At 35.1% G+C, this 26,009-nt stretch overlaps 2 protein-coding genes, 1 long non-coding RNA gene and 1 pseudogene across 4 annotated transcripts in view; 2 read left to right on the top strand and 2 right to left on the bottom strand.

Annotated features, from left to right (window-relative positions):
* Positions 1-402: 402 nt before the first annotated feature.
* LOC107599705 (uncharacterized) lies at positions 403-6,787 on the bottom strand. Its single transcript, XR_001610694.1, has 3 exons — positions 6,709-6,787; positions 636-759; positions 403-488 (listed from the first exon to the last, which is right to left on the bottom strand). It is a non-coding gene; the product is annotated as an uncharacterized lncRNA (long non-coding RNA).
* A 1,008-nt stretch (positions 6,788-7,795) lies between these two features.
* Positions 7,796-10,620, top strand: LOC107599702 (UDP-glucuronosyltransferase 2A2 pseudogene; annotated as a pseudogene).
* A 1,042-nt stretch (positions 10,621-11,662) lies between these two features.
* Positions 11,663-26,009, bottom strand: part of LOC107599701 (receptor activity-modifying protein 3-like) — a 21,798-nt gene continuing 7,451 nt past the window's right edge. Inside the window, exons 2-8 of one of the 2 annotated variants that reach the window (XM_016291385.1) lie at positions 15,762-15,876; positions 15,344-15,480; positions 14,809-14,844; positions 13,449-13,511; positions 13,335-13,364; positions 13,090-13,240; positions 11,663-12,211 (exon numbers count right to left, since the gene is read on the bottom strand). In XM_016291385.1, the coding sequence (XP_016146871.1) occupies positions 11,968-12,211; positions 13,090-13,240; positions 13,335-13,364; positions 13,449-13,511; positions 14,809-14,844; positions 15,344-15,480; positions 15,762-15,841 (741 nt within the window). In that variant the 5' untranslated portion in view covers positions 15,842-15,876 and the 3' untranslated portion in view covers positions 11,663-11,967. Of the gene's footprint in view, positions 12,212-13,089; positions 13,241-13,334; positions 13,365-13,448; positions 13,512-14,808; positions 14,845-15,116; positions 15,316-15,343; positions 15,481-15,761; positions 15,877-26,009 lie in introns of those variants that run through there. The other variant, XM_016291386.1, reaches the window with a different exon arrangement.
* LOC107599700 (C-C chemokine receptor type 7-like) overlaps positions 23,973-26,009 on the top strand; it is a 7,655-nt gene continuing 5,618 nt past the window's right edge. Inside the window, exon 1 of the mRNA XM_016291384.1 lies at positions 23,973-24,057. The gene's annotated coding sequence lies outside the window, so the exon portion shown is untranslated. The remainder of the gene's footprint in view (positions 24,058-26,009) is intronic.

Below are 26,009 nucleotides of genomic sequence, written 5' to 3'. Positions count from 1 at the left end.
CCCAAAGGTTGCGGGTTTGAGTCTTGGTACCAGCAGGGATTGTAGGTGGGGGGAGTGAATGTACAGCGCTCTCTTCCACCTTCAATACCATGACTGAGGTGAGACCCTTGAGCACTGAACCCCCAACTGCTCCCCGGGCATCACAGCAAAAAAGGCTGCCCACTGAGGGTGTGAGTTAACCGTGTGTGTGTGTTTGTTCACTACTCACTGCTGTGTGTATGCACTTGGATGGGTGAAATGCAGAGCACAAATTCCGAGTATGGGACACCACACGTTACGTCCTTTCCTTTCTTTTAAATAAACGCTAACTTGTACGAGAGTTGATGATCATGTCTTGTGCCGTGTCCCAGGAATAGCAGGCTGCTGTAATGAACACAGCTGTATGAAAATGAGAATATTTACATTCTATTTGTTCATTCAGGAGGTACTGTATTTTGATCCAAAGTGCATGCAAGTCAGTGTAACTCCGGCTTCCCCACGGCATGTACCTGAAAAGATCAAAAAACGAATACTGTGAGATGTGAATGTTGGATTAGGGCCCAAACTTCTTCATCAACCCAACTAAAGCCCAGTGCACCACATTTTTCCATCAAGTTTCATCAGAGGTTTTTGAAAGTTCAGTGTGACATGCTCACCAGCGAACAATTATTCCCCACGCCTATTATGCCTTGTGATGAATCTTAGCCTCCAACGAAGTTCTTACAGTGTCAGAAATAATGCGTCACAATCCTGCTGTGTGGCTGCTCCTACGAAGGTCGTCTAAATAAGAATTGGTTTGAACGGCAATTAATGATGTACTCTGTGAGTAAGAGAATAACAGTTGGTATAATATCTTGGTAGTTTTCTCTTGACATTTATAATCACACTTAAAATTTACCTTTAAGTTCACTTTGAAAAATGTGTCCACAAATCCCCTCTATCATCCAGCCATGACAGAGTTCAATAACTTGAATTCTTTGTCATGCATGTCAATGAGGATGTCAAACCATGACCAGACCAAACGTGAGCAAACTCTGACATACAAGACCACTAGCTTTTATGCAAGATCTCATTACATTTGCGTTTATGCATTTGGCAGATGCGGTTTTCTAAAGCAACTTACATCACATTCAACATAAATTTCTGACAAGCAACAATCATAAAGGATAGAAAAAAACTGCACTGCCTGCACCAACCTTAAGCGAAGAGCTCAAGATCACACATCCGGCTAAAGCAGGTGGTAAATGGTTTCCTGAGGTTGCTAGTTTATTACAGGTCCTTTCTGGCCATTTATTTAATGAATGTCGGGTCTGAAAGAAGACCTGCTTGGAAATGCACAGCCTTGGGCTTGATATGGGCGCATTACTAGTACTGTAGAAGAATTTTACCACCATGCAGGACACCTGGGTCTGATTCCCAGCCAACGCAAAAGATGTTCCATCGCAGCTGTAGGGGCTAATCCTCAATCTTGAGAATGGAGTTGTGTTAGTAAAGTTAAAGTCAAACCAGGGTTATTATCATTAACCAAAACTAAAACTATTTAAAACATTTTTAGTAATTAATATAAAGCTTCAATAAAATATAAATATTAGATGGAAAAACTAAATGAAAATTAGAAATCTTGCCTTGCCAACTAACCGAAATGAGTTAAAAAAATAAAATAAAAATGGCCAAAGGACATAAAGGGGGCGTTTACATAATACTATTTTCAACTAAAAACAGAAAACTTTTGAAAAGCGGGCTTCAGAGTGCAATTTTTGAAAATGTGACCATTATCATCTTCGTGTAAACTACAAAAAATGGTGACATCATGCACATGGATATTAAATGTGTGCGTAGTGTTTCTTTACAAAGTCACATTGCCAACTACTGGCCTGGCATGCACAATACAGCGTTTTAAGTCGTTTTCGTGGATCCGCGTGAACGGGGATCATTTTGACAACATCGTCGTCTACGCAAACCACAAAGGAAAAACATTTTGACATTTTTGGTACATCATTGTCATGTAAACGTACTCAAAATGACTATTAATTAAACAGAAAATATAAAAATTCAAAATGAGTAAAAAATACAATAGTATGTAAATAAAACTAGAATTACACTGAACAAAATGGATTATATTTACTTACTTACTGTGAAGAATTCCTCAGTGCACATTCTTTACACAAATTATGTACATATAAAAAGTGACTTTTCTAATCATTTGTTAAAATGTCATAACTTGTTCCTTAATTACAACACAATATAATTTAGTCCCAACCTACATATATATCTCTTTTTGAATATTCAGGTTCATTCAGAAATATTTTGCATTACAAAAGTAAAATGAATTCTGAATTAATTTTATTAATTGTTTTCCATTTCAAGTTCCTGGTTGCAATGGTGTAGCGATTAAAGGTCAGCGCTAGTAACCAGAATAGCTAATAAACCATGAGCCAGCACATGAGAAAAGGCCCTTAAAGTGACAGTTCACCCAAAAAGAACATTTCTCAACGTCCATGTCATTCCAAACCAGACTTAGTTTCTTATTTGGAAAAAGTTTTGAAAAATATCTCAGTTGTACATTTATACAATGAAAGTTACTGGGATCCAATGTTGTTTTGGACCCCACAAATTCCATGGTATGGATATAACAGTTCTTAAAACATACAAGTCATACAGGTTTGGAAGGACATGAGGGTGAGTAAACCATTTTTGGGTGACCTTTAAATTCATGTTTCTCCAGGGATTTTCGCTGTGTAACTTCACAGTGCCTTTCATTTGTACCAACGTACACAACAGTCTAAAACTGAAGGTGCGTTTTCACACAAACATTGCATTCTTTTCCATCCTCTCTTGGGGTTTGTGATGCTGTCATGGGACATGATGAAGACTAGAGGAGGGCTTGCTGACTATCACTGTGAGTCACTGAAACGGAGAGAATGTTGATCATTGGCTGCAGGGAATGAAGGCCATGTGGATCTCCGAGCGCAGTGACTCAAGCCGCGGTGCCCTTGACGGCGGCCGCAGTAATGCGCCAAGAACAGAGACTTTTCCAGCCCTCCCTATGTAATTTACTTCCTCCACAGCTCTTCTCCTCCCCATGCCTCCGCCAGCTGAGAACAACAAGCCCCTTGAGTCAGTCACAAGCCCCCAGAGAGATGCATGTGTCCTGCTCATCCTTGAGCAAGGGGGGATTTCTTGTTTCTTTTTTCGATTTTACTTGAAAGCAAACATAATGTTCAGATAAACCTCAGGCTGGGCCAGACAGACCATGATGTAAGCTAGAATGATCTTAGGAGCTGTATTTGCATGCATGTGCTCAGTGTCTGTATGCATGAACATATATGTGCAGGTTTTTCTGGAGTTGTCTCCATGTCTGGCAGCACACAGAGGAAAGGCAATAGCTGGTAACTTTAAAAGCAATGAAAAGCGTTAAAAAAAACAGCTGTCCAGTCATTTCAGCATCACCTCACTAGTTACACAAAGCATTCACACAGCATAACTCGCACTATTTTATGGTACCACTGCATTTGAGGAACACATACTGGAAAATATTGTAAGAGACACTCTGCAATGTCACAAACAGCTCTGAAGGGAAAAGTGAAAACAGCATGAAATAGACCTTCCTCGAATTTCCTGCATTCATTTTTATTATCATGTTTTTGTGCTGTGTGTAACAACATAAAAGAACCCAAAAAAATTCATGCATAATTTCTCTGCATTTTTCTTAACGTCCACTGGAAAGATTTTTTTTCTCGTAGTCAAGGTGACCTAAAAAAAAAAATCTAATAAATATCAATGTGGTCAAAGATGACACTACTGTACATGCTAATTAAGGTACAAATATATATATTATGTCTTATATTGCCATATAAATGCACAGAAATTATGTCGTTTGTGTTGTTACACATAGCAGGGATAAAAAAGGAAATAGATATGAATGCACATATTAAAATGCTGGCCAAAGTTGTTAACTATTTTGATTAATAATTATTTTTTATTATGGCTAGTAACCAATAAACAACTAATATTAAAACTTTATACAATTCCGTATACATAATATTAAAATACTAAAATAAACAAGTAAATTTAAGCATCACCAAATCATAATGACCAGTATGAAATAAACAGTAATCATTTTATATGACAGCAAATAAATGTAAAAATAGAGAAAAATAATAATTAACAATTAAATGCACAATTAAATATCCAATATCTACTTCTGCACCACTGACATAAAATTGACATAAAAAGTTGAAAGTATGAGACAGGTCATAATTATGATATGTCAAATGAATTATTTTATTTTTAAATCATATGTGGTGGAAATGGGCTTTCATAAGTATTGATCCCAATAAATTCAACTCTAATATCAACTAATAATCAATATAGTGCCAGTATATTGTGCATTCCTGTAAATACACTCATGCAGGCAAGTCAAATAGACACTTTCACATTCAACTTCAGGGCTTCTGCATGTTTTGGGTAAAAATTAAATTATTTTTCAATCAGTGTGTGCAAAAAGTGCCCAAACCAATTAACAGAAAGAATTAAGAAAATACTGTTTGTGTATAGTGGGAGATGGTCATTTTCTTCCAGTTCTTATGAATTAAACATTATATTGTTTATAAACCAAAAGTTATTTACTGTAAGTGAATTGTTGTTTTGGTTCAAGGTTTTTTAATTCAGCAAAACAAAGATTCGCTCGTCTTTAGGAGTGATTGTTGTCTCTGTGGAGGCCGTAAACCTCAGAATAAGATCAAAATTGAAATCAAGATGCTTTTGATTTACATGCTTGCTTCCTACAGCATGGACCGCACACACACACACACACAAAGTAACAAGCCAAAGCGTACTTTTTGATTTCAGAATGGTACCTGTCCACAGATCAGTGTGTTTGTGTGTATGTGTGCGTGTTTTGTGTTTTCCACCCACCACACAGAGCGACATGTCAGTTTTAGTTTGCGTTGCAGGCTGTTTGTAGATGCACTCACATTACTCAGAATCTGTGCTTGAGATCTATATGACATGTTACTGTTTGAATTAAATCTGCAGATATCTTCCATTCTATTCATACACAAATACAGACATATACTATTCACTTGCATAAAGATGCATCTAATTTTACAAAATATTTCCAAATGATTAATTGGTTGGTTTGGCACATAGTTAAAAGACTATGAAACAAACACATATTTATTTTAAACTAAACAACACACATTTGTCTGATGACTATTTTGATTTTTAATATGATTTACGATTGATCTGGATTATTTTCAGTCTTTCGTTGTTATTCAGTTCAATATATTAAATTGAGTTCCCATCTCTATTAACTAACATCGATTTTTAACACGTTTGGACATTTATTATTTTACTAAATTAATGACTGCGAGAGGGCAAACATTCAGATGTCAGCACCACCCTCTTCTGACCCAGAAATTAAGCTTTGATTCACTATGAAATGGTCCCAATCATAAACGAATCATATCAGACAAGTGTGTTGAGCGGTGTTAGACTCCCCTGTAGTATCATTATGACAATGTGAACATGTGCAATTTTTGAAAATGTGACCATTATCATCTTCTTGTAAACTACAAAAAATGGTGACATCATGCACATTAAGTGTGCGCGTAGTGTTTCTTTACAACTTGAATGTGTATTAATTGAGCACGTTTACATGCACGTTCTTTCTTAAACCGATTATGCTTAATAAGCCGAAAACGCACTTGGTCATGTAAACGCGGTAACCCGTTTTCTCTTTAATCGGAATAAGGTAATTAACGGCGTAAGCATAAACCGGTCGCAACAGGTAGTTTTTTGCCTCTTACTCCGATTTCGCACGGCATGTAAACGCAATAACCCGCTTTCTGTCGGCTTATTGAAGTGCGCATGTGGGATACGTGACAGGAACGCATCGTTAGTGCAGATTTAAGCACATCTAGACCGAGCAAACGTCTTGCAGTAAAGAAAGAAAATCACAAAAGCAGACTTTTTCATAACTCAGAAAATGATAAAAATGTGTTCTCATCTTGTGCAGCAGAAGTAGAAGTGGTTCAGTCACAATGCTGCGTTCATAACTGCACGAGAGGATAATAGGCTATATGAGCTGTAAGTTTCCCGACATGTTGCAAGCTTAATTTAACATCACAACTGACAAATGTATGGAATACTCGGGAGTCAGATACGCAAATTATTATATTTTGACGTCCCTTACCAAAAAGTAAAGCACAATTATAGCTAAAATATATTTAGACTTTTTCTAAGTCAAGTATACTTAAATGTCATTTTAAGTATATTTCTGAGAAGTACATAAAGCCCTTTTCTGAGAAGTACATAAAAAGTAGACTGAAAGTATACTTTCCTATGTTTTAGTTTAAAAGAAGTATACTAATAGCACACTTGAATAAACTTATTTTTCATAAGGGGTCACTACAGGGACATAACCTGATTTATTAATGAAGTCATGTAAACGCAGCTTACTTGCGTTGTCAGGTTACTGGTGTGCATGCAAACGTGCTCATTGTTGATTTGTCTTCAAGCTCAGCCACAATATTTACTTTTCGCCATCGTGTGGCAAATGGTAGCGGAGTAACTGTATACAAGACATTGTTCAAAATAAAATAGCATAACATCTGTCGTTTTAGACTTGCCAGCACTAATTGGTAATACATATAGAAGCAACAAATTTACTAACAGGTCGTGTGATGCCTCGTAAACGTAAAAATTTAAAATTCACCAAACATTCACCTTATTTAGGAATATGCAGGTCGAAGTCTCCTCAGTGGGGTCTGGATTTCTACCACAAAGTTCCTCTGAAATGACTTTCCTGACTAAAAGTTTACCGCCGCTCAGGATGTGCGCATGCTCAATGCGTTTTCCCATAAAAGATGGTAATAATTTATTTATGTGTCATTGTTAATAATCATGAAGTGCAGTGTGATTTTTCTTCAACAATAGGTAAATTTATAACTTTTTCAACATAATGGAAAAATCACCGCGTGCTCATCTGGACAGTCTCTTACTCTGAACTTTGACCTTGGAAGTATTTTTCCACAAATGTTTGTATTTTAAAGTTTTTTTGTATTGATAATGACAATGACAAGAAATCATCAAAGTACAAACATTATTAAAATTATTTATACCTATTATTAAATACTTTTTAAATTTACTTTTGATTTTGTTTTGCTTGTGTACACACTTATTAGACCTTGTACTAATGCTTAACCAAAGAAAATAAATAAATAAATAAATAAGGAACTTGACTTGACGCTTTTTTTAAAATATGCAAAACAATATCAAGTGAAAAAAGTTACCATTATTTAATCATTTGTTTGGTTATAGAATGATGCCTTTTACGAGGAGTTTCTTTACTATTTGAAATATTTTTCCACCATATTTTCTTCTCACTCTATTCTCACGTTGTCTTGCATGCTTCACAGTCTCACACTTTATTCTTATCTAAGGAGTTTCATGACCTGACATTTATCTAATTTGCTGAAGATATTAAACATAGAACCATATTGCCATCATCCTTAGTCTGTGCCAGAAAGAGAGAAAACACAATGGAATTAATGATTCACTTTGATTTCTCTGCCTCTCTTTTTATATGTAAATATTCTCTCACGTGGAGATGTGTTTAGGGGTATTTGTGTCAATAATACATGCATTTTCCTTGTTTTAGGTCCTGGAGGAAGCATTGGAGGAGGTTTTTGTGAAACAGCAGGAGTGCACGCTTCTCACTCAAACTCCAACACACAGCTGCATTAACAACGCCCACTGTTCTGGGATTACCTCCACTCAGTTATGCAATACTAAAGCACGATCTGGACTTGGAACCAGACTGAACAAACCCTCGTTTCATCAGAGAGAGGAAGAGAGGCAACATAAGAAGGTAAACGTGATTTATTTTCCTCTTTTCTTTGCAAGAAAACCGCATCCAGTTTAATCAGTTCTGTTTCTACAGCAATGGACCTTTACCTTATTACTATCAACAGTTTTTGTTGAATCATACTTATGTTAAATTGCAGAAAATACCATCAGAATTTCTAGTCTCACTTTCCCATTGAGTCTTTTTTAATCTGCATGTTGCACACAAAAAGAATAATAGTTTATACAACATGCAATCTTCCTCCAAAAACTCAGTTAACAAGACACATCTGTTTTAAATAATACTGTCTGTTCAGGGTTTCAGAAACACTGTGTGTGTCCATGCATGCACTCAAACATGAAGTATTTTCTGGCATTAGAGGAATGTGTTAGATCAAATATACACAGAGCAAACTTTTTTGTTCAAGGAACTACAGTTTTATCATGTCATGCATTAAGTCTGTCTAGTAAACATTAGTGTTTTTCTGTGCACTAGGGAGCAATGAATGTCCTAAAATCTTCACGCTGTCTTCTGCTGCTATCCGTACTCCTCTCCACTGACTTTCCCTCTGCTCTGGCTGGCAAGGTCCTTGTTTTTCCTGTGGATGGAAGCCACTGGGTCAACATGAATATACTGATTGAGGACCTTCACTCCAGCGGTCACGAGGTCACCGTGGTACGAACCGCCAGCAGCTGGTATGTCAAGGAGCATTCACCGCACTACAAAGCCATAACGGTGACCCTACCGGAGCCAATACACATAGAGAAACAAGATTTCTTCATCTCGTTCCTGAGTGAAATGCTTGAGATACAAAAACATGGAGAATCGCCGCTTGCGTTCGTTCAGTTCTATTGGCAGATGCTGAAGAATCTCTACGGCATGCATTGCCAAGCAAGTCAGCTGGTTGTGGAGATTTTCGAAAACCCGGTGTTGATGAAAGAGCTCTATGAGGGACATTATGACTTGGTTCTGATTGATCCAGGTCTGCCTGCAGGTGTGCTGGTGGCTCATAAACTCAAATTACCAATGGTGTACAATGTGAGATGGATCACTAGTGGAGAAGGGCACTTTGTTGTCGCGCCTTCTCCGGTTTCATACGTCCCAGCAGCGGGAAGCCACTTGTCAAACCGCATGTCATTTGGAGAAAGGCTCAAGAACATCTTACATTATGTGCTAAACATGTGCATAGACCATTTTATTGTGAGACCAGAATATGACAAACTGGTTGCACGCTACTTTGGACCCGAAACCGATTTCTACCACTTGCTGCAAGGCGCAGATATCTGGCTCATGCGATCAGATTTCGTCTTCGAGTTCCCGCGTCCAACAATGCCAAACGTCGTCTACATCGGAGGCTTCCAATGCAAACCCTCCAAGCCCTTACCTCCAGACCTGGAGGAGTTTGTGCAAGGTTCAGGAGAACACGGGGTGGTTGTGATGTCGCTTGGGACGCTCGTGAAAGGTCTTCCTAGTGAAATCACGTCTGAAATCGCTGCAGGTTTTGCTCAGCTGCCTCAGCGAGTCATCTGGAGGCACTTAGGAGAGCGTCCTCATAATCTGGGCAACAACACTCTTCTGGTTAAGTGGCTCCCTCAGAACGATCTGCTTGGTCACCCTAAAACACGTGCATTTGTCGCTCACGGTGGAACAAATGGCATTTATGAGTCCATCTACCATGGCGTTCCAGTGGTTGGGATTCCCTTGCTTTTTGACCAATTTGAGAATATGTTGCGTCTCAAGGTACGAGGGGCTGCTAAGGTTCTTGACGTCACCAAACTGGACAGCCAGAGCTTTTTGGCGACAGTGCATGAGGTTTTACATCAGCCCTCCTACAGGGACAACATGCAACGGCTGTCTAGGCTACACAAAGACCAGCCTATACAACCTCAAGACAGTGCCCTCTTTTGGATAGAGTATGTCATGCGGCATAAGGGTGCTGCTCATTTACGTACAGACTCTTATAAGATGCCGTGGTACTCCTATCACTCTTTAGACGTGATGGCATTTTTGCTAGCAGTGGTGTTGGCAGTAGGCGGAGCTGTGGTTCTTACAATACGCTATTTGTGTTTTAGAATGTGCAGGAGACAAAAATCAAAACGTGAGTGATTCATTGATGAACACTAAACTATTTCTGGTAAAAAAAATTTATGAAGCCTGTATTCATAATATATTATAGAGGTGTTCTTAAGGCAAGGCACCCCAGATGAATAGGGTAAAAAATTTACTAATAGATATCATCATACTTCTCCAGTTGATTACATAAGGAATTGAACTTTTTTTTTTGTTACAAGTTTTCTGAAATGATGTGTTTATATAGGCAAAGGAGGCATTATCTAAATATGCACTAATTAAAGATACCTTTCCATAACAGAAATCTGAACACATCAAGCCTTGTGTATTTTGGATATTTTCTTTCCACTAGTCTGAAACAATACTTTAAGAAGAGCCCACAATTGTAAAACTGACCAATGCATGAAAAAAATTAATGAAATAAAAAATTCCATATTTTTAATGCCATGTCTTATTATAATGTATGCATAATAGCTCGCTAAATTAGTATGTTGCATGAAAAATAATAATAACAGCAGTTATATTGTCTATTTGCAGTTACCGTTAAGAGCATGATGTATAACACAATGAACACCATTCACTTAAATTATAATGGATTAGAATTCCTATCTTTGTAATATTTTGACATTGTTTAAAATCTGCACAATATCTTACTTTTATGTGTTTTGAGTGTTTTGTTACTGCTTAAAATAAAGTGACAAATTAAGTCTTCTAGAAAACAATCAAAAGGCTTTATAATGTGGTCATTTAAAAGTTGTTTGCTTTTCATAAAGCAAAAAGGCTTGATCTCCTTTTAAACAACCATAAGATATTATATATATTAAACTTAAAGGGATAGTTCACCCAAAAATGAAAATTTGATGTTTATCTGCTTACCCCCAGGGCATCCAAGATGTAGGTGAATTTGTTTTTTTAGTAGAACACATTTGATGATTTTTAACTTTAACCGTTGCAGTCTATCAGTCGTATAATGCATGGCAATGGTAACAAAATCTATGAGAGTAAAAAAAAACATGCACAGACAAATCCAAATTAAACCCTGCGGCTCGTGACGACACATTGATCTCCTCAGACACGAAACGATCGGTTTATGCCAGAAACCGAACAGTATTTATATAATTTTTTCCCTCTAATACACCACTATGTCCAACTGTCTTTGGGTGCGTGCACGACATCCGGTGCGTGTGGTGTGTACGCGCTCTGGTGGGTTTAATTTGGATTTGTCTGTGCATGTTTTTTTTTACTCTCATAGATTTTGTTACCATTGCCATGCATTATACAACTGATAGACTGCAACAGTTGGAGTTAAAAATCATCATATGTGTTCTACTGAAGAAACAAAGTCACCTACATCTTGGATGCCCTGGGGGTAAGCAGATAAACATCAAATTTTCATTTTTGGGTGAACTATCCCTTTAAGGTAAACATTTTAAATTATGTCAAAATATCAGAGTTTGCAACACAGATTATAATAGTTTTTATAAGGCATTATGCATGCATTATGAATATCCTTATAATGCATTAAAAACACGCCTTTAATATTTTGTTTAATGTATTTTTAGATTTACATTTGTGTGAACAAGTTGCTAAGCATTTTCAAACTTAAAGGAATAGCTGTAAACTGACATACAACAACTGAATAAAGTCTAGCAGGTTATGTGGGCATTCAGTATTTCAGAATTAAAAATTCAGTCACAGTATATTCATATCGTGATCACAAATCGTGCATTATATCACTCTTTTACTCTTAGTTATAAGCGTGCAGAAAAATCACACACCCACTGCGTGTATTTTATTTACAATAATTACATCATTGTGAACCACATGAACTGTATACATTCAAAGTTTACTTTAAAGCTGGGTCTTACTTTAAAAGCTGAGTCTTCATTTACTTACCCTCAATTCATTCCAATCCGTTTCATTGCTCTGCAAAATGAGAAGATATTTTGAAGACATCCAAACAACAACTTCAAAATATCTTCTTTAGAAGAATGAAAGTCACACAGGTTTAGAATGACATGAGGGTGAGTAAAGAGTTTTTATCACTTTCTGGGATCATGTAAAAGCGTTCAGTCCCTTAAACTACTCTTCCAGACCACAGTGTACACTATGAAGGGTATGAGGAGGATAGGCAGCAGTGTGGCTACAAGGACGACTCCAGCCGGGGCGTCGAGTAAATCCTCTTCATTGCTGCAAAGGCTGAAGTACTGCTGGTGTATCCTCACAAACAGCTGCTCCACCACACGATTAGGGTAAAAGCAACCTGACATGTGGGATATTACCTCCATACACATAGTTAAACTGCTGTAGTATCTGGACATAGGGAAGAGAGAGAGAGACAATTAAAAAAAAAAATGCTGTTCATTTGAACTTTCTATTCATTAAAGAATTCTGATGTAAAATGTATCACAGTTTCCACAAAAAGGAATGTTTTAATGAGCAGCAAATCAGCATATTAGAATGATTTCTAATATGGATCATGTGACACTGAAGACTGGAGTAATGATGGTGGAAATTCAGCTTTGATCACAGGAATAAATTACATTTGAAAATATATTTACATAGAAAACAGTTGTTTTAAATTGCATTCATATTTCACAATATTGTTGTATTTACTGTCCAAACTTTTTAAATGTCGGTATTGCTGTTTTTTTAATGAATCTGTCCTAAAGTGCGTTGTATTTGGCAGAAGACAGTGGCAAAATCACTCTGGTTCACAACAACAGTTCGTATCTATGCTTACGTAGAAAACGGAAATGTCTTTCATTGTTTAATGGAACAGGAGGTCTCCGAGTCCCTTAAAGTGGCCAGCAATCAGGCTTCAAGAAATACCTCACCCACACATCCTTCAATTGTTTCCCCGACCATTTCCTTTCTTTGTGCAGATACCATGTATTTAAGCAACATTTGTAATTTCTCAGTACAAATTGTGCATATCAAAAGATAAGTACTATACAGAAACTGTTAGTTTTAGACTGATACACATGCAAAAATGCATATGATTTTTTTTATGTAAACATTTATATATATATATATATATATATATATATACACTTAATTCAACCACTAAAAGTCAGACATACAGTATGCACTGAGCATTGTTTTAGCCCAAAATGCAAGAGTAAAACCTGATACTACCCTAGAAGTTTCTCCTTTTAAGTAAAGTCACATGCGAAGAAGCTCTGGCTTACCTTATCACCATCTCCCTATTACACCAGTTCTCCTCTCCAAGTTCACTCATGATTTCACTGAAAATCTGCGAGCAATTTCTACCATAATCCTTCAACATCTCCTCATGACAGTGACCGAAGCGTATTTGAACATCTTGAGTCTGAAAATCCTCTGAGTCACAAGAGATTTCTTTAATGACTGACAACAACAAGTGATCTAGTGAAGTCTAATAGCTCACACATAAAGCATCACAAAACTGTCTTACCATTGTCCTCATATGTGACGTTGGGTCTCTCTGATAAAGTGAAAACGTCATTATGAATGTCAACAGTGTATGCGATGAGATGATGCAAGTTTAAATAATGCAGACATTACGTACCTTTGTTAAAAAATGTGTTCAGTTCTTGCTGAACACTTTCATTTTTGACTCTGATACTCTCATCTGGAGAAAAGACCATTACGGAATGAATAAATGACATTTGATCATTTCTATTGCAATGCAATACAATATAGGGTGAATGGACACTATAAGAAAATTTGTCATTGGCATTTTTTAAAATATGAAATCTGAAAATATTTCTGTATTAAGTATACAGAAGAAAAATAAAGAAATATTACACTAAAATACCTCAACTGTATAAACCTCCATCTTTGATATAAACTTAAGTTTATTAACATAAAAATATTTTGAGATGATTTTCAGTGTCTACACGGAGTAAAATGTATATTTTCTGGATGTATAATGTCTTTCGTCCAAATTATCATTTAAATACCCAGAAAATGTTATTGCTCAGAGCTTTCTCTTTCATAACTCATGAGACTTCATTGAAATATAATATCTTTGATGCATCCCAAACTTTCTTAAATAAAAAAAGACAAATGAGACAATAAATGATAAAATCAACATCATAGATGAAAATGTTTGAGTTCATATCTCACGTATGATTGCACACTTTGGTATCTTGGCAAATCTGAGCACAATTTGAAACCTTGAGACACGTGAGATTTGTGCAAGCCTGTTTCTGTCACGGAATATAAAATAAAAAAGGTTAAAAAAAATTAACTTTATTAAAAATGTAATTAGGTGACTTAATTAAAAAGGGTAACTTTTTAATCTCACAATTCTGAGTTAAAGGGATAGTTCACCCCAAAACGAAAACTATACTGTATGTTGTTCCAAACATGTATGAATTTCTTTCTTCTGTTGAACACAAAAGAAGATATTTTGAAAAATTTAGGTAACCAAGCAGTTGCTGGTAGCCATTGACTTCCATATAGTATGGAAAAAATACTAGGGAAGTCAATGGCTACCAGCAATTCTTTGATTACCAACATTCATTTTTGTGTGAACTATCCCTTTAATATCTCATAATTATGACTTTTTCCCCTCACAATTATGACAAATTATGAGATATAAACTCAGAAACTTGAATTTACTGTGAGATATAAATTCGCAATTCAGTGAAGAAAAGTCTGAATTGTAATATATAAACTCAAAATTGCAAGAAACAAAGTCGGAATTGTAAGATAAAAAGTTGCAATTATCTTATTTCTTTTATTCTGTGGTGGAAACAGGCTTCCGTACAGATTACTATAGTTTTCTCAAAAGAATAAGTGAGAAGCAGGAGATTTAGGCAAAGGTCTCAATTTTCTCTCTTTGTTGATCTCTAGGAGAAATAACTGAGTATTTAAAGATATTTTTTTCTCACTGAGAGATGATTTAGTAGCTAGTCCCTTACCTTCAAATGCTGTTCTGTTATCTTGCGTCATTTGACCTGAGAATAGAGATAAACGTTTTTAATGATCATCCATGTTGCTACCAGATATTCATTAACACTACAACTTTTTTTATAATAAATCTATTCTACTGCAAACAGGTTGAATGTTTAGTGCAACACTAGCAAAGCTCAATGATTCATAGAAAAGCTTGTAAGATGTTTCATGTCTCCTAGATCATTTCCATAAACAAGAGTAATGGCATCGCTGTCAGATGTTCATACAGATAAACTCATGCTTTATGTTAGATCTTAAACTGAAGATCTCCTACCACAGATCATAGACGGATCCAGCAAGAGCAAAAGTAATCCAGAGAGATAAATCATTGTTCAAGACAAATGATAAATGTCAACTACATGGAGTGTGTGAGGGAGCTGTTAGGTGAATAAATGGACGTGGGTTAGCTGTGGCTGGAGCATTTAAGGGGAGAAACAAAAGAGGGGAGGAACACAGGGAGACTGTGATTGTGTGTGTGTGTGGCTAAAGAAAACACCCCACCCATTCCCATCCACTGGGAGTTTGCGGATAGTTTGGGATGAGACATTTCTTTGGAGCTCCAGTTAGTGGAAATAGGAGTGCCGCTTGTTGTTTGCATATTGGAGCCAGAGCTATTGACTTCCCGTCCTGATAAGTCTCTGCGAAGGGTGGGAATTATACAACTTAATTACAGGATTACATGATTCCTACTGCTAACTTCCAAATGGCTTTTCAACATGACTTTCACATCCAGTAAGTGTGCTTTAGTATCAGATATGTTTTCATTAGCATACATTTCACTGACAATGGTCTAGTAATTGAGATAAACAAAACTTAATTTCACAGACTTTTCTTAAGAGTCTTAATCTTTATACATTTTTTTTTATATACGCCATATTTTGGTCTTTGACAAGCTACAAATTTTTTTATTTTTTTTTACCTGACTTTTGTGTTTTTCAAAGTGTTGATTTTTGGCCAACTGCATGAACACCAATGGGGGTCAATGGAGGTTGTAACCATTTTTGTACAGCCTTTCCAAAACACATGTGGTAAAACTTTGCATGAGAAAAAGTCACAAAATTTAAAGATTAAATAAATAGTTTAACCATTTTCAAGCAATTAAGAAAACAATCTAATCCCCAACACAACAGGAGGGTTAAAAGCCTGATAAAAAGCAATTTGGTTTTTCTGCATGCACAAATTTGCATAAAATACAATACGAGCACATGCATTCTGTATGATTTTTGTGAGATTGGCTAACGTTGTAAAACTGTTGACGAGGTAAATGCGCTCTATTTCCGATCTAGAATTGCCCACATGTTGGCTAACCTGTGTTTTAAGTGGTTTCGGAGACATACTTTTAGTTTACACTCCTACTGTGTTAAGAGAAATTACAATAAATCAGTCGTCAATCTTTAGTCTTTCGACTATAAAGAACATTTTGTGGAATGGAAAGCTTCCCATCGGTGTTAAAGGTTCTTAATGCAACCAATAATTCCAATAAAGAACCTTTATTTTTAAGAATGTTGTATTGAAAAAGAAATAAAAATCTTTTTCATGCATTCTGTATGATTTTTGTGAGATTGGCTAACGTTGTAAAACTGTTGACGAGGTAAATGCGCTCTATTTCCGATCTAGAATTGCCCACATGTTGGCTAACCTGTGTTTTAAGTGGTTTTGGAGACATACTTTTAGTTTACACTCCTACTGTGTTAAGAGAAATTACAATAAATCAGTCGTCAATCTTTAGTCTTTCGACTATAAAGAACATTTTGTGGAATGGAAAGCTTCCCATCGGTGTTAAAGGTTCTTAATGCAACCAATAATTCCAATAAAAACCTTTATTTTTAAGAATGTTGTATTGAAAAAGAAATAAAAATCTTTTTATGGCCACTTTTTGACTCATAAATCATTTATTTCACTAAAATGTCATTTTACCACAATTTCATTCTAAGTGGCTTCTTGTGGTTTGCAGGTGTGACTTGAACTGTAGTTTTGCTGCTTTCTTTGATAATACTCTGCTTTTAGACTGGCACCTTTCCTAGTTTCTATCTGTAAACTATACAGTAGGTTACTAGTGCTTGCAGAATTTCCATGCCTAGCACCAATTTTGCCTGTTGCAGACTGCAATACATAAGAGACATTTACATAATGTACAGCAATTGTTTTTTTTTTTTTTACAGTTGCTCTCTTATGTTCAACCCTGTTCACAATTATCTGATTAATTATCTGGTGTACACACAGTATTCTGACATAAATAAAGCTTTCTGTCTTAGTTCAATCATCATTAAAGTGACATGAATAATTACAAAGAATCCGGGTAATCTAACAGTATCATCAAGATGAGTAAATAGACTTCACAAAGTGAATTATGCAACACAAAATAATTCACAAACTCAATTTCAAATATTGCACACTGCAGTTTTTATACATTTGAACAGCTAAAGATGTCTAATCCTCATGATGAGATGCACCTGGAGTACATTTATGAGCAAAATGTTGCTAAAGACAGTGAATGTGGAAAATATATTCTTATTCATTTGTTGGCTGTGTTAATTTTTAGGTCTTCCTATAGACAGATTTCTAATGAAGAAATGCAATATGATTGCAAAAGAGAGCTTTGCCATAATCAAAAGCTGTGTCTCAAATTCAGATAATATTAGTTAATAAAACACAACAGCTGAAACTCCATGATGTCACCAGCACAAACAGCAGGATTAAGTCATTTCTTGGCACATTGAATTTTTTTTTCATTGATTACCGCAAAAATATGAACGTTTCTGCTGACCAATTACAGCTTTTATGCTTTAAGCAGTAAAACAGTCAGGTCTGTTCATACACGATGTACTTCAAAGAAACTATAAATTCAAGAAGAGGCAAGAATTTTCCAATTTTACTAAAACAGCATTTTCATCGCCAACTCAGCAGCACAACAATGTATTTTCTGGGTTAATGCTGTTTTTGTGCATCCGCTCAAATACGTGCCATAAGGGGATCTCCAAACCCAGATGTCTATATTTGAACATAAAACATGCGGCTGATTTGCATGAGGTTGCATGCTGTTTGTGGAGAACATAGGAGAGGTAGACATGCAACTAGACCTGACACACTTTGTCTAAAAAGTCATTTACTGTCAACAAATCAACAGAACAGATTTAATTTATACTTTTTGTTCATAGAAAACCAAATAACTGAAAGTACTCTTATGATGAATCTATTTAAAGAATACTTTAGAATAAAGATTACTTTAAATAAATTAGCGCGACTGCTGATCGTATAGTTTTAAGAGTCTAAAAACTGTCATAACCAATAATAATTAAAAAAAATGTATGGTGGGGTTTACAAGTCTACAACGAATTTCGTATTTAAACCTGAAAATAAACAGACAAACAGAAATAAGTTATGAGATAAAAACCAAATACCAGGGACACTCAAATAATTTAGCAATCCAGTTTTTACTCATTTATTGTTATGTTGATAATATAATTTGTAATGAAAAGCACGTGTTAAATTTAATTAAATAAAAATGTGAAGGTACTTAAAAAAATTGTTGTAGAAACTATTTTCACTTAGAAATTCCTAGTAAATTTCACAAATAATTTTAAAAAATCGGCAAGTAAGACAATTAAACATGAAATTTTAAAATAGTACTAAATATAGTATTTTCTTGTAAAACGTACTCCAATAATCTTTATTTTATTTACAACTTCAGATTTTTTTTTTTTTTTTTTTACAATGTATCAGACTTTTGGACCCCATGTATATCAATTTACTTAACTTATATTACCTAATTCATAATACCCCCAAAAGTCTTCACACAGGACAAAGCAGTCAACTAACTAGTAGAATTATATATAAATTTAGTCACAAATTTTGTTAAATTTAAAAATAGGTCTATATGCATATTGTTTTTATTGTTTCTCTGTCACTTGTTAAGATGGACAATTGTGCAGATTCTTTCACTACTGTAAACTGTGATTTCTGACATGAAGCAAACAACACTCCAGGCACAGTGTCAATTAAAAAACAGTTTCTGCAAATAACTCACAGGAAATAGGCCATAGCTTGCTTTGGTAGTGCTGTCACTACCAAACAAGTCACATCCTGTCACATACTACCCAAAAAGCTATACTGATCAATATCATTATTTTGAGCACTGTTATCTGAATGGCATCCAGTCTGAGAAACAGTGTGTGCATGCATGCATTCAGCAGCCCGTATCTGTGAGGAAATACTGTCTGATGCCAGATACAAAATAAAATTAGAATAAAAAGAAAAAGAAAAAGCATAAAATTAACAAACAAAACAAAACACGGCATGAGAAAAAGTGCTGATCTGTAAACATGGCATCTTTTCTACAGCAAGGTGTGAAACTAACACCCCCCACCAGTCAAATGCAGGCACACTGTGGGTAATTCTGCTTATTTGTGTATTTTGCCTATGTGGTAAAAACTGACAAAAATGAGGTGTTTGTAAAATCTTGAAAATAGTTTTTAGAGTTGAATTCATCTGCTAAATAAATGAACTTAAAATGCCATTCATTAAAATGTGCCATTATTGTATTAGTGTGTAGGTTGAGATTATTGACTTGCTATTGTATTGCAATGATTTATATATGCATTTTCACTCCTTGCACACGTTTCCAGGATGTGACAAAGTGAATTGAACTGAATTGAATTGATAGGTATTATACATTGATCATAAACACTCACATGAAATAAAACACTCATAAAATGCCTTTAAATGCCACGCTCAGTCTGTGAAACACGACAAATGTAACAGTCATCTAACTGGTGATTTTGACAGAGGAACAAATCCATCCTGACATCTCAAGACAACAGCTTACTAGACATGCAATAAACAAATATCAAAAATAAAATCAGCAACAACAGTGTACATACAACTAGAAAATTATTTTATTTTATTTTATTTTAAAGGGATAGTCCCCCCCCCCCACAAAAAAACCCTGTCATCATTTACTTACCCTCAAGTTGTTCCAAACCTAAACAAATATAAAAGATGATGTTTTGAAGAATGTTGGTAACCAAACGGTTGACGGTAGCCATTGACTTCCATAGTATGAAAAAAGTACTCAACAAAAGAGTTCACCAAAAAAATTTAAAAAAATTCATACAGGTTTGAAACAACACGAGGGTGCGTAAATGCTGACAGAATTGTTGGTTTGCATTTTATTTTTAAATCACACTTAATGATAAATAATATAAAATGTATAATTTAAAACCTCCATTAAGATTATGTGTGTTCCTGAAAGGCCCTTCGGAATAGTTAACCAAAAACAACAACATAAAGTTAATTTTTAGCATCATTTATATGATCTAAAAAACATATTTCAGTTTAGATTAACATTATCATGCATTTTTTTTGGGTCACTATAAAAATGCCAAATTTCTCACTCTCTGCTACAGTCTACAGATTTTAACAACATTGTCAATGCATAATCATTTAGATCGGAAATTGTCCAGCTGCACCAAGTGAACATACTTCCTGTGACACTCAATAACGCATCTTGTACCAAAACAAAATTGAAGCTTTGCACAAAATACCAGCTCATAATCACAGGGTTTTTGCTAACGACTTGATTGCAATCACACACACAACTTATTTTAAAAGCACATAAAGCAATATAAAGCATGTAAAGCAAAGAATCGCAGAATGCAACAAATCAAAAAATGTAATTTTGCATAAAAAAATGCATAAAAACACAAACGTGCTTCATTAAGGATTCTGTTGAAATAAAAGTGTCCATATGCAAAGTAGCTTTCAGGTGTCTTTTGTGTAATGTTAAAGTGATTAAACTGTCAATTTGTTGTTATCGAAACTTTAAAACCTGCCAACTATTTTCAATTATTTTCAACAGCACTCCTCACAAGAACGGGACACTCAACTGGGTTTCAATAAAGATTGACTTTAGCATATTTTTGAGAATAAGTCAACTTCTTAGAACAGTCTTTGCATTGAGAGTGTGCCAATAATGCCTTACAATGGAAATTAAGAGAAGTATATTTATATTAAATAATAAAAAAACCTCACGCCTGCAGTTTGCATCCTCAATAAAACCCAATACCTTCCACAACCAAAACAAGGTCAAATGTGATGTGTGTGTGCGCGCTTCTATTGAAATGTGAACGGCATGCTTCAAGTAAACATTGTACCCATCAACGATCTGCCAACCACAAACTACTCAAAACAAAACAGAGAAACGGGTGGGAAACAGAAAGGGTGGAGGGCATTGTGTGAGAAAGAAAGAGAAGATGTGCTATGAGGGGCCGTATAGGCCATAATTATTGAAAAGCCTCTTACAAACACTAGTGAAATGAAAAACATTGATAAACATTAGTGAAATTCATTCATACGCATTACTGAAAACCTCTTACATACACTAGTGAAAACACTGATCAACCTTAGTGAAATACATTCATATGCATAATTGAAAATTCTCTTACATACACTAGTTAAAACATTGATCAACCTTAGTGAAATTCATATAAGCATAAGTGAAATAAGTAAATAGGGAAAAGAAAAGGGTTTTTTTTTTAGAAACAAATTTAGATGTGTGTGTGTGTGTATATAATGCTACAAGGCTACAATAATTCCTAATTAATGTTAAAATTAATTCTCAAAACATATATATATTAACTGTCCTTCAGTCTTTCTTTTTTGAGTTTGCTAAAAGCAAACTTTATAGTATAGATTTCTTATTTTGTGTGGTGGAGCTAAGCACATCCTTTCAAATCTGCTTACTGCATTATTTAATGTTGCAAAATACAGTATTAAGTTCAGATTGCTGAAGTGAAAAATGTCCTGAAGTCATGTTAACGTAAAGCAATGCGACGTGCAATGTGCACAGCGATGACATGAAATGATAAAAGATGTGCATTAATTACCATTGCTCACATGCTTGTGTCTCACGGATATTTTGCTTATTATCTTTCTACCACATAAACAGCAGAGTTGTATTTTGAAGAACTGCATGCAGCAGATACTTTAATAATAGGCTACTGTAGTCCTCATGAGGAGCACGTCCAACATTGTTTAGCACATCCTAAGTGTTTAATTTTGTAGGCTACTTTATTGTTTTCAACTTCTATTCAGCAGTTACCCCATTGTTAAATAGGCTATATGGGATTTTTTCCCCTCTAGCAATTAAAGACCAGGCAACGGTCAGTGTTAGCTTATTTAACTTTCACATTGCAATTTCATTAATACAGTGTATATGGCGGTATTTGTAATTTTGCACTGCATTACGTTGCGTTTTAGGGTTAATGGAAAACTTGTGAAAATTAACCATGGTACGTATTTCCGCAATGGAAAATTAATGGATAATGTCCTGGCAGAAAATTATCAGTACATTTTACTCATTTTTTTTCAGTATGTGCTACAGTTGCACAAATATCTTTAAATGTAAAATTTACCTAATGCCTTGATGAATGAATCCAAGAGGACTAGGTATTGTAAATCATTAAGTGTTTTGCAGCTTTCCGGCCTATTCAAAGCAGGTAACACTATTTACATGTAATGAGAAGTCAAAGAAATGCAGAAACGAAATACTGGTCTTCAAATCATTGTTATGTGCAGGGAAAAACACAAACTCTAAATGTTCGTGCCGCGCTGTCAGTTCAGTGATGCTAGCGAACACGTCCTCCCCGCGCTGTCGAGTCAGTCTCAGAGCCGTGCCGATGACAGGTCACCACGGCGTGAGCTCTGTAACATCACGCTGTTTTATCCCACTTTCGGAATTGTACTTGACGATGGTAAAATGTTGTTTATATAACTAATAGCTTCAGACAACTTACGACTAACCGCCACTGAAGAGTTTGTGAGACGCGCCAAATTAAACGGAAGTGTTGACACAGCTTCCGTTTCAAGTGAAATTAGCTCTCATCATCTACTGAAATATTTACTTATTTCACTTATGCATATGAATGAATTTCACTACGGTTGATCTTTTCGTTTCACTAGTGTATGTAAGAGGTTTTTCAGTAATGCATATGAATGTATTTCACTAAGGTTGATCAGTGTTTTCTCTCGTGTATGTAAGAGGTTTTCAGTAATGCGTATGAATGAATTTCACTAAGGTTTATCAATGTTTTTCATTTCACTAGTGTTTGTAAGAGGCTTTTCAATAATTATGGCCTATACAGCCCCTCATAATGTGCCTTCATTTGAATCACTTGAATTTCATGATCCTCTTCAGTATTTACCCAGACTGAATTACATTTTAAAACATGCACAACACTACTATGAACACAAAAACAAAGACAAATACAAAAGGGATCATGTTCAGTTAACTGGTCATTACTGCCAATTAAGTGATTAGGACCAACTGAAAGGGTTTTACCAACTGACTGAACATAATCCTGCTTATTATTACCAAATGGACTTGAATATTGTCTTCTGCAAAGATACCTCTACTCATTTACAAGTTTAAAAGGTTGTGGTGTATTGGTGCAACACTCACACACCCATACAGAGTCGACCTCAGATTCCACTGATTAAAACCTACAATATAACCACAATATAACCTACATGGTGCCTGCACTTTGGGGAACCAGTATGACTTTCTGCTGAACTCAAGACCAACCCAAGAGGTCCAAACCATTTAAACAATCAACATTCATGGCAAACATGTTTAATTTCAGATTTAAAATACCTTTTACTCACAATGAACTGCTGTCAAACATACTGGCAAATATCATTGTCAAACAGCCTTACATAATAGGACAAATAGCATGTAGAAATTTATATAGAAATGTAATTATATATATATATATAATTTTAACATTTAACATTAACATGCTTTTGTGGCATTTTAGATTTTTAAAAAATGAATGCGACGTGCAATGTGCACAGCGATGACATGAAATGATAAAAGATGTGCATTAATTACCATTGCTCACATGCTTGTGTCTCACGGATATTTTAGTTTTTGATGCAACACCATCTTAAGGTGCTCTATCAAGAAAACAGCAACCACACTTAAACACGCCTCCTCCTGAGATGTTTATCGGGTTCTTTATGCTTTATGTGTTTTGGTGTGAAATGTGGGGCAGTGCAAAGTCAGCCAAACAAAGAAGTGAAAGCCCAAATAGGATGCCAGGCATCTTTCTCTCAGAGTGACACTGTCCCCCAAACAGCAGAGACGTTCAGAGAAACCACTGAGGTCTTGAATTACAGAGAAACTCATAACAGCAGATCCTGAAGACCTGCACTCAGAGGTGAGTCAAAGCCGGATAGTCCTGCACACATATTATTACATTTGAAACTTGCCAGGGTTACAGATGCCCACACACCCCAAGTTTAATGATAGATAGATAGATAGATAGATAGATAGATAGATAGATAGATAGATAGATAGATAGATAGATAGATAGATTTCGATTTTCAAGATTGATATTGTGATAAAAGATGCTTTCAATTCTGCTTTGATATCTGTGAATTACGTTAAAATAAAAATAAAAATTTTTTTGCAGACATATATTTTTATAGTATTTTCATTGCAAACAAACACATTATAGCAATTATAACATTAGTAACAATTATAATAATGTCTATGACATTTTAACAGAACATGTTTGGCATACTACTGCGTTTTTTTTAAAACATGAAACTGTAAAAAAATTTTTCGTGCACCAGGTGAGTATATGATTTATTCCACATTTTCAGGCTTAACACCTCTCCAATCTTTCATTAAAAGTAGTATTTATATATTTTTTTTCTTTGTGGAAAAAAGCTTTTTTCTAATATAAATGAGGCTATATGTAATATAAATTCTAAGATATCACCGTAGAAAGTTTGATAAGACTATATACTATCATTAATAAAAATAAATAAATAAATAAACAAACATTGCTCATGTAAATATTTTATGCATTTTATTCATGTATATATGTTAACAAAAAAAGCAATGTCTAAATTAATTATTAAAGTCAAAAATATGATTTATCATCACTGAACCAACTAAACGAATTTTTATGGGTTAAATCAGGTGAAAATACCTCTTTAAGGTAAAATTGCACGTAACCACTCTTTACAGTGCTCACTAAAGGGTTAATAACTTTAATCACAGAGCAAATAATATAAAGAAAATATATTTAAAAAACATTTTACGGCATCAATTATGACAGAAAAAACGTCTTTCGATAAGAATGTCCATGTTTTGATACATTAAAATGTCATTTTTCTGTCTCCTTTTTTTTCTTCCATTTTTGCAAATGATAAAATGTATCGTGTTAAGTCAATATTAAATATGTTTATCTGCATAATGTATTAAAACGATGCCAAAGCATAAAAACATCTGATAAACCACTATCGCTTAGTATATCAACACCTTCAAAAGCACTTAAACTCACCACTAAGAGTTAAAAAAAAAAAAAAAAAAAAGTTTAACATGATAAAGTGAACATTTTTTAATTATTTAAAGAATTGCTTATTAAAACACTTTTCGATGTATTATAATTGTTTTAATTTGGTAAGTGTTTTTGATAGCTTACGGTTGTTTCCGAAGAAGACTCGCCAGTGGTTTAAACATATGATCCAGTCTTAAATTTCATCATCATCCTCTTCCTCCTCATAACCAGAGAGCCGCACAGCAGCCCGTTTCTCCATAAGGGCATTACTAAAAGACATGTCCCTTCTGTCTGCTCGTCTAGCTTCACTTCTGCTCAAATAAAGAGCCTGCTTCGCATGAAAGCGTTTTAAAGCGCGTTGGCACGCGATGCTGACTGAAAGCACGAACTGAATGTCAGATTCACGCCAACGACTGTCTGGCTGTGGCACGCAACGAGTTGTGGAATGAGTACAATTTCATCCTAAACGTTATTTAAAGATTTTTAACAGAGATATTTTGTGCTCTCATTCACCACGAAACTCACCTGAAACTAAAGGTGGCATGGCATTGTGGCGCGAGTTACTATAGTTACTGTTTCCTTTCCGATCTTGTTTTGTTCTTGCAGGATTATGCATTTTTAGGTGAAGTCTTTACTTGCATAATGTATGCTACTCGGCCACTATTAGACGTTTCATTTTATTAAATGCAATTTAATTTGTTTGTTTGACAGGTTAATTAATCACGAACCTAATAATAAAAAATGTAAAATTATATAGAACCTTTCGAAGCGCCACAAAGACGTATCACTATGTGCGACAACATACAAAAAAATAAAATAAT

The sequence above is a fragment of the Sinocyclocheilus grahami genome, unplaced genomic scaffold (assembly GCF_001515645.1).
Source record: "Sinocyclocheilus grahami isolate Dianchi unplaced genomic scaffold, SAMN03320097.WGS_v1.1 scaffold270.1, whole genome shotgun sequence".
NCBI classification, from domain to species: domain Eukaryota; kingdom Metazoa; phylum Chordata; class Actinopteri; order Cypriniformes; family Cyprinidae; genus Sinocyclocheilus; species Sinocyclocheilus grahami.
The sequence above is the reverse complement of the archived record's forward strand: the minus strand, read 5'-3'. Positions and strand labels throughout refer to the sequence as shown.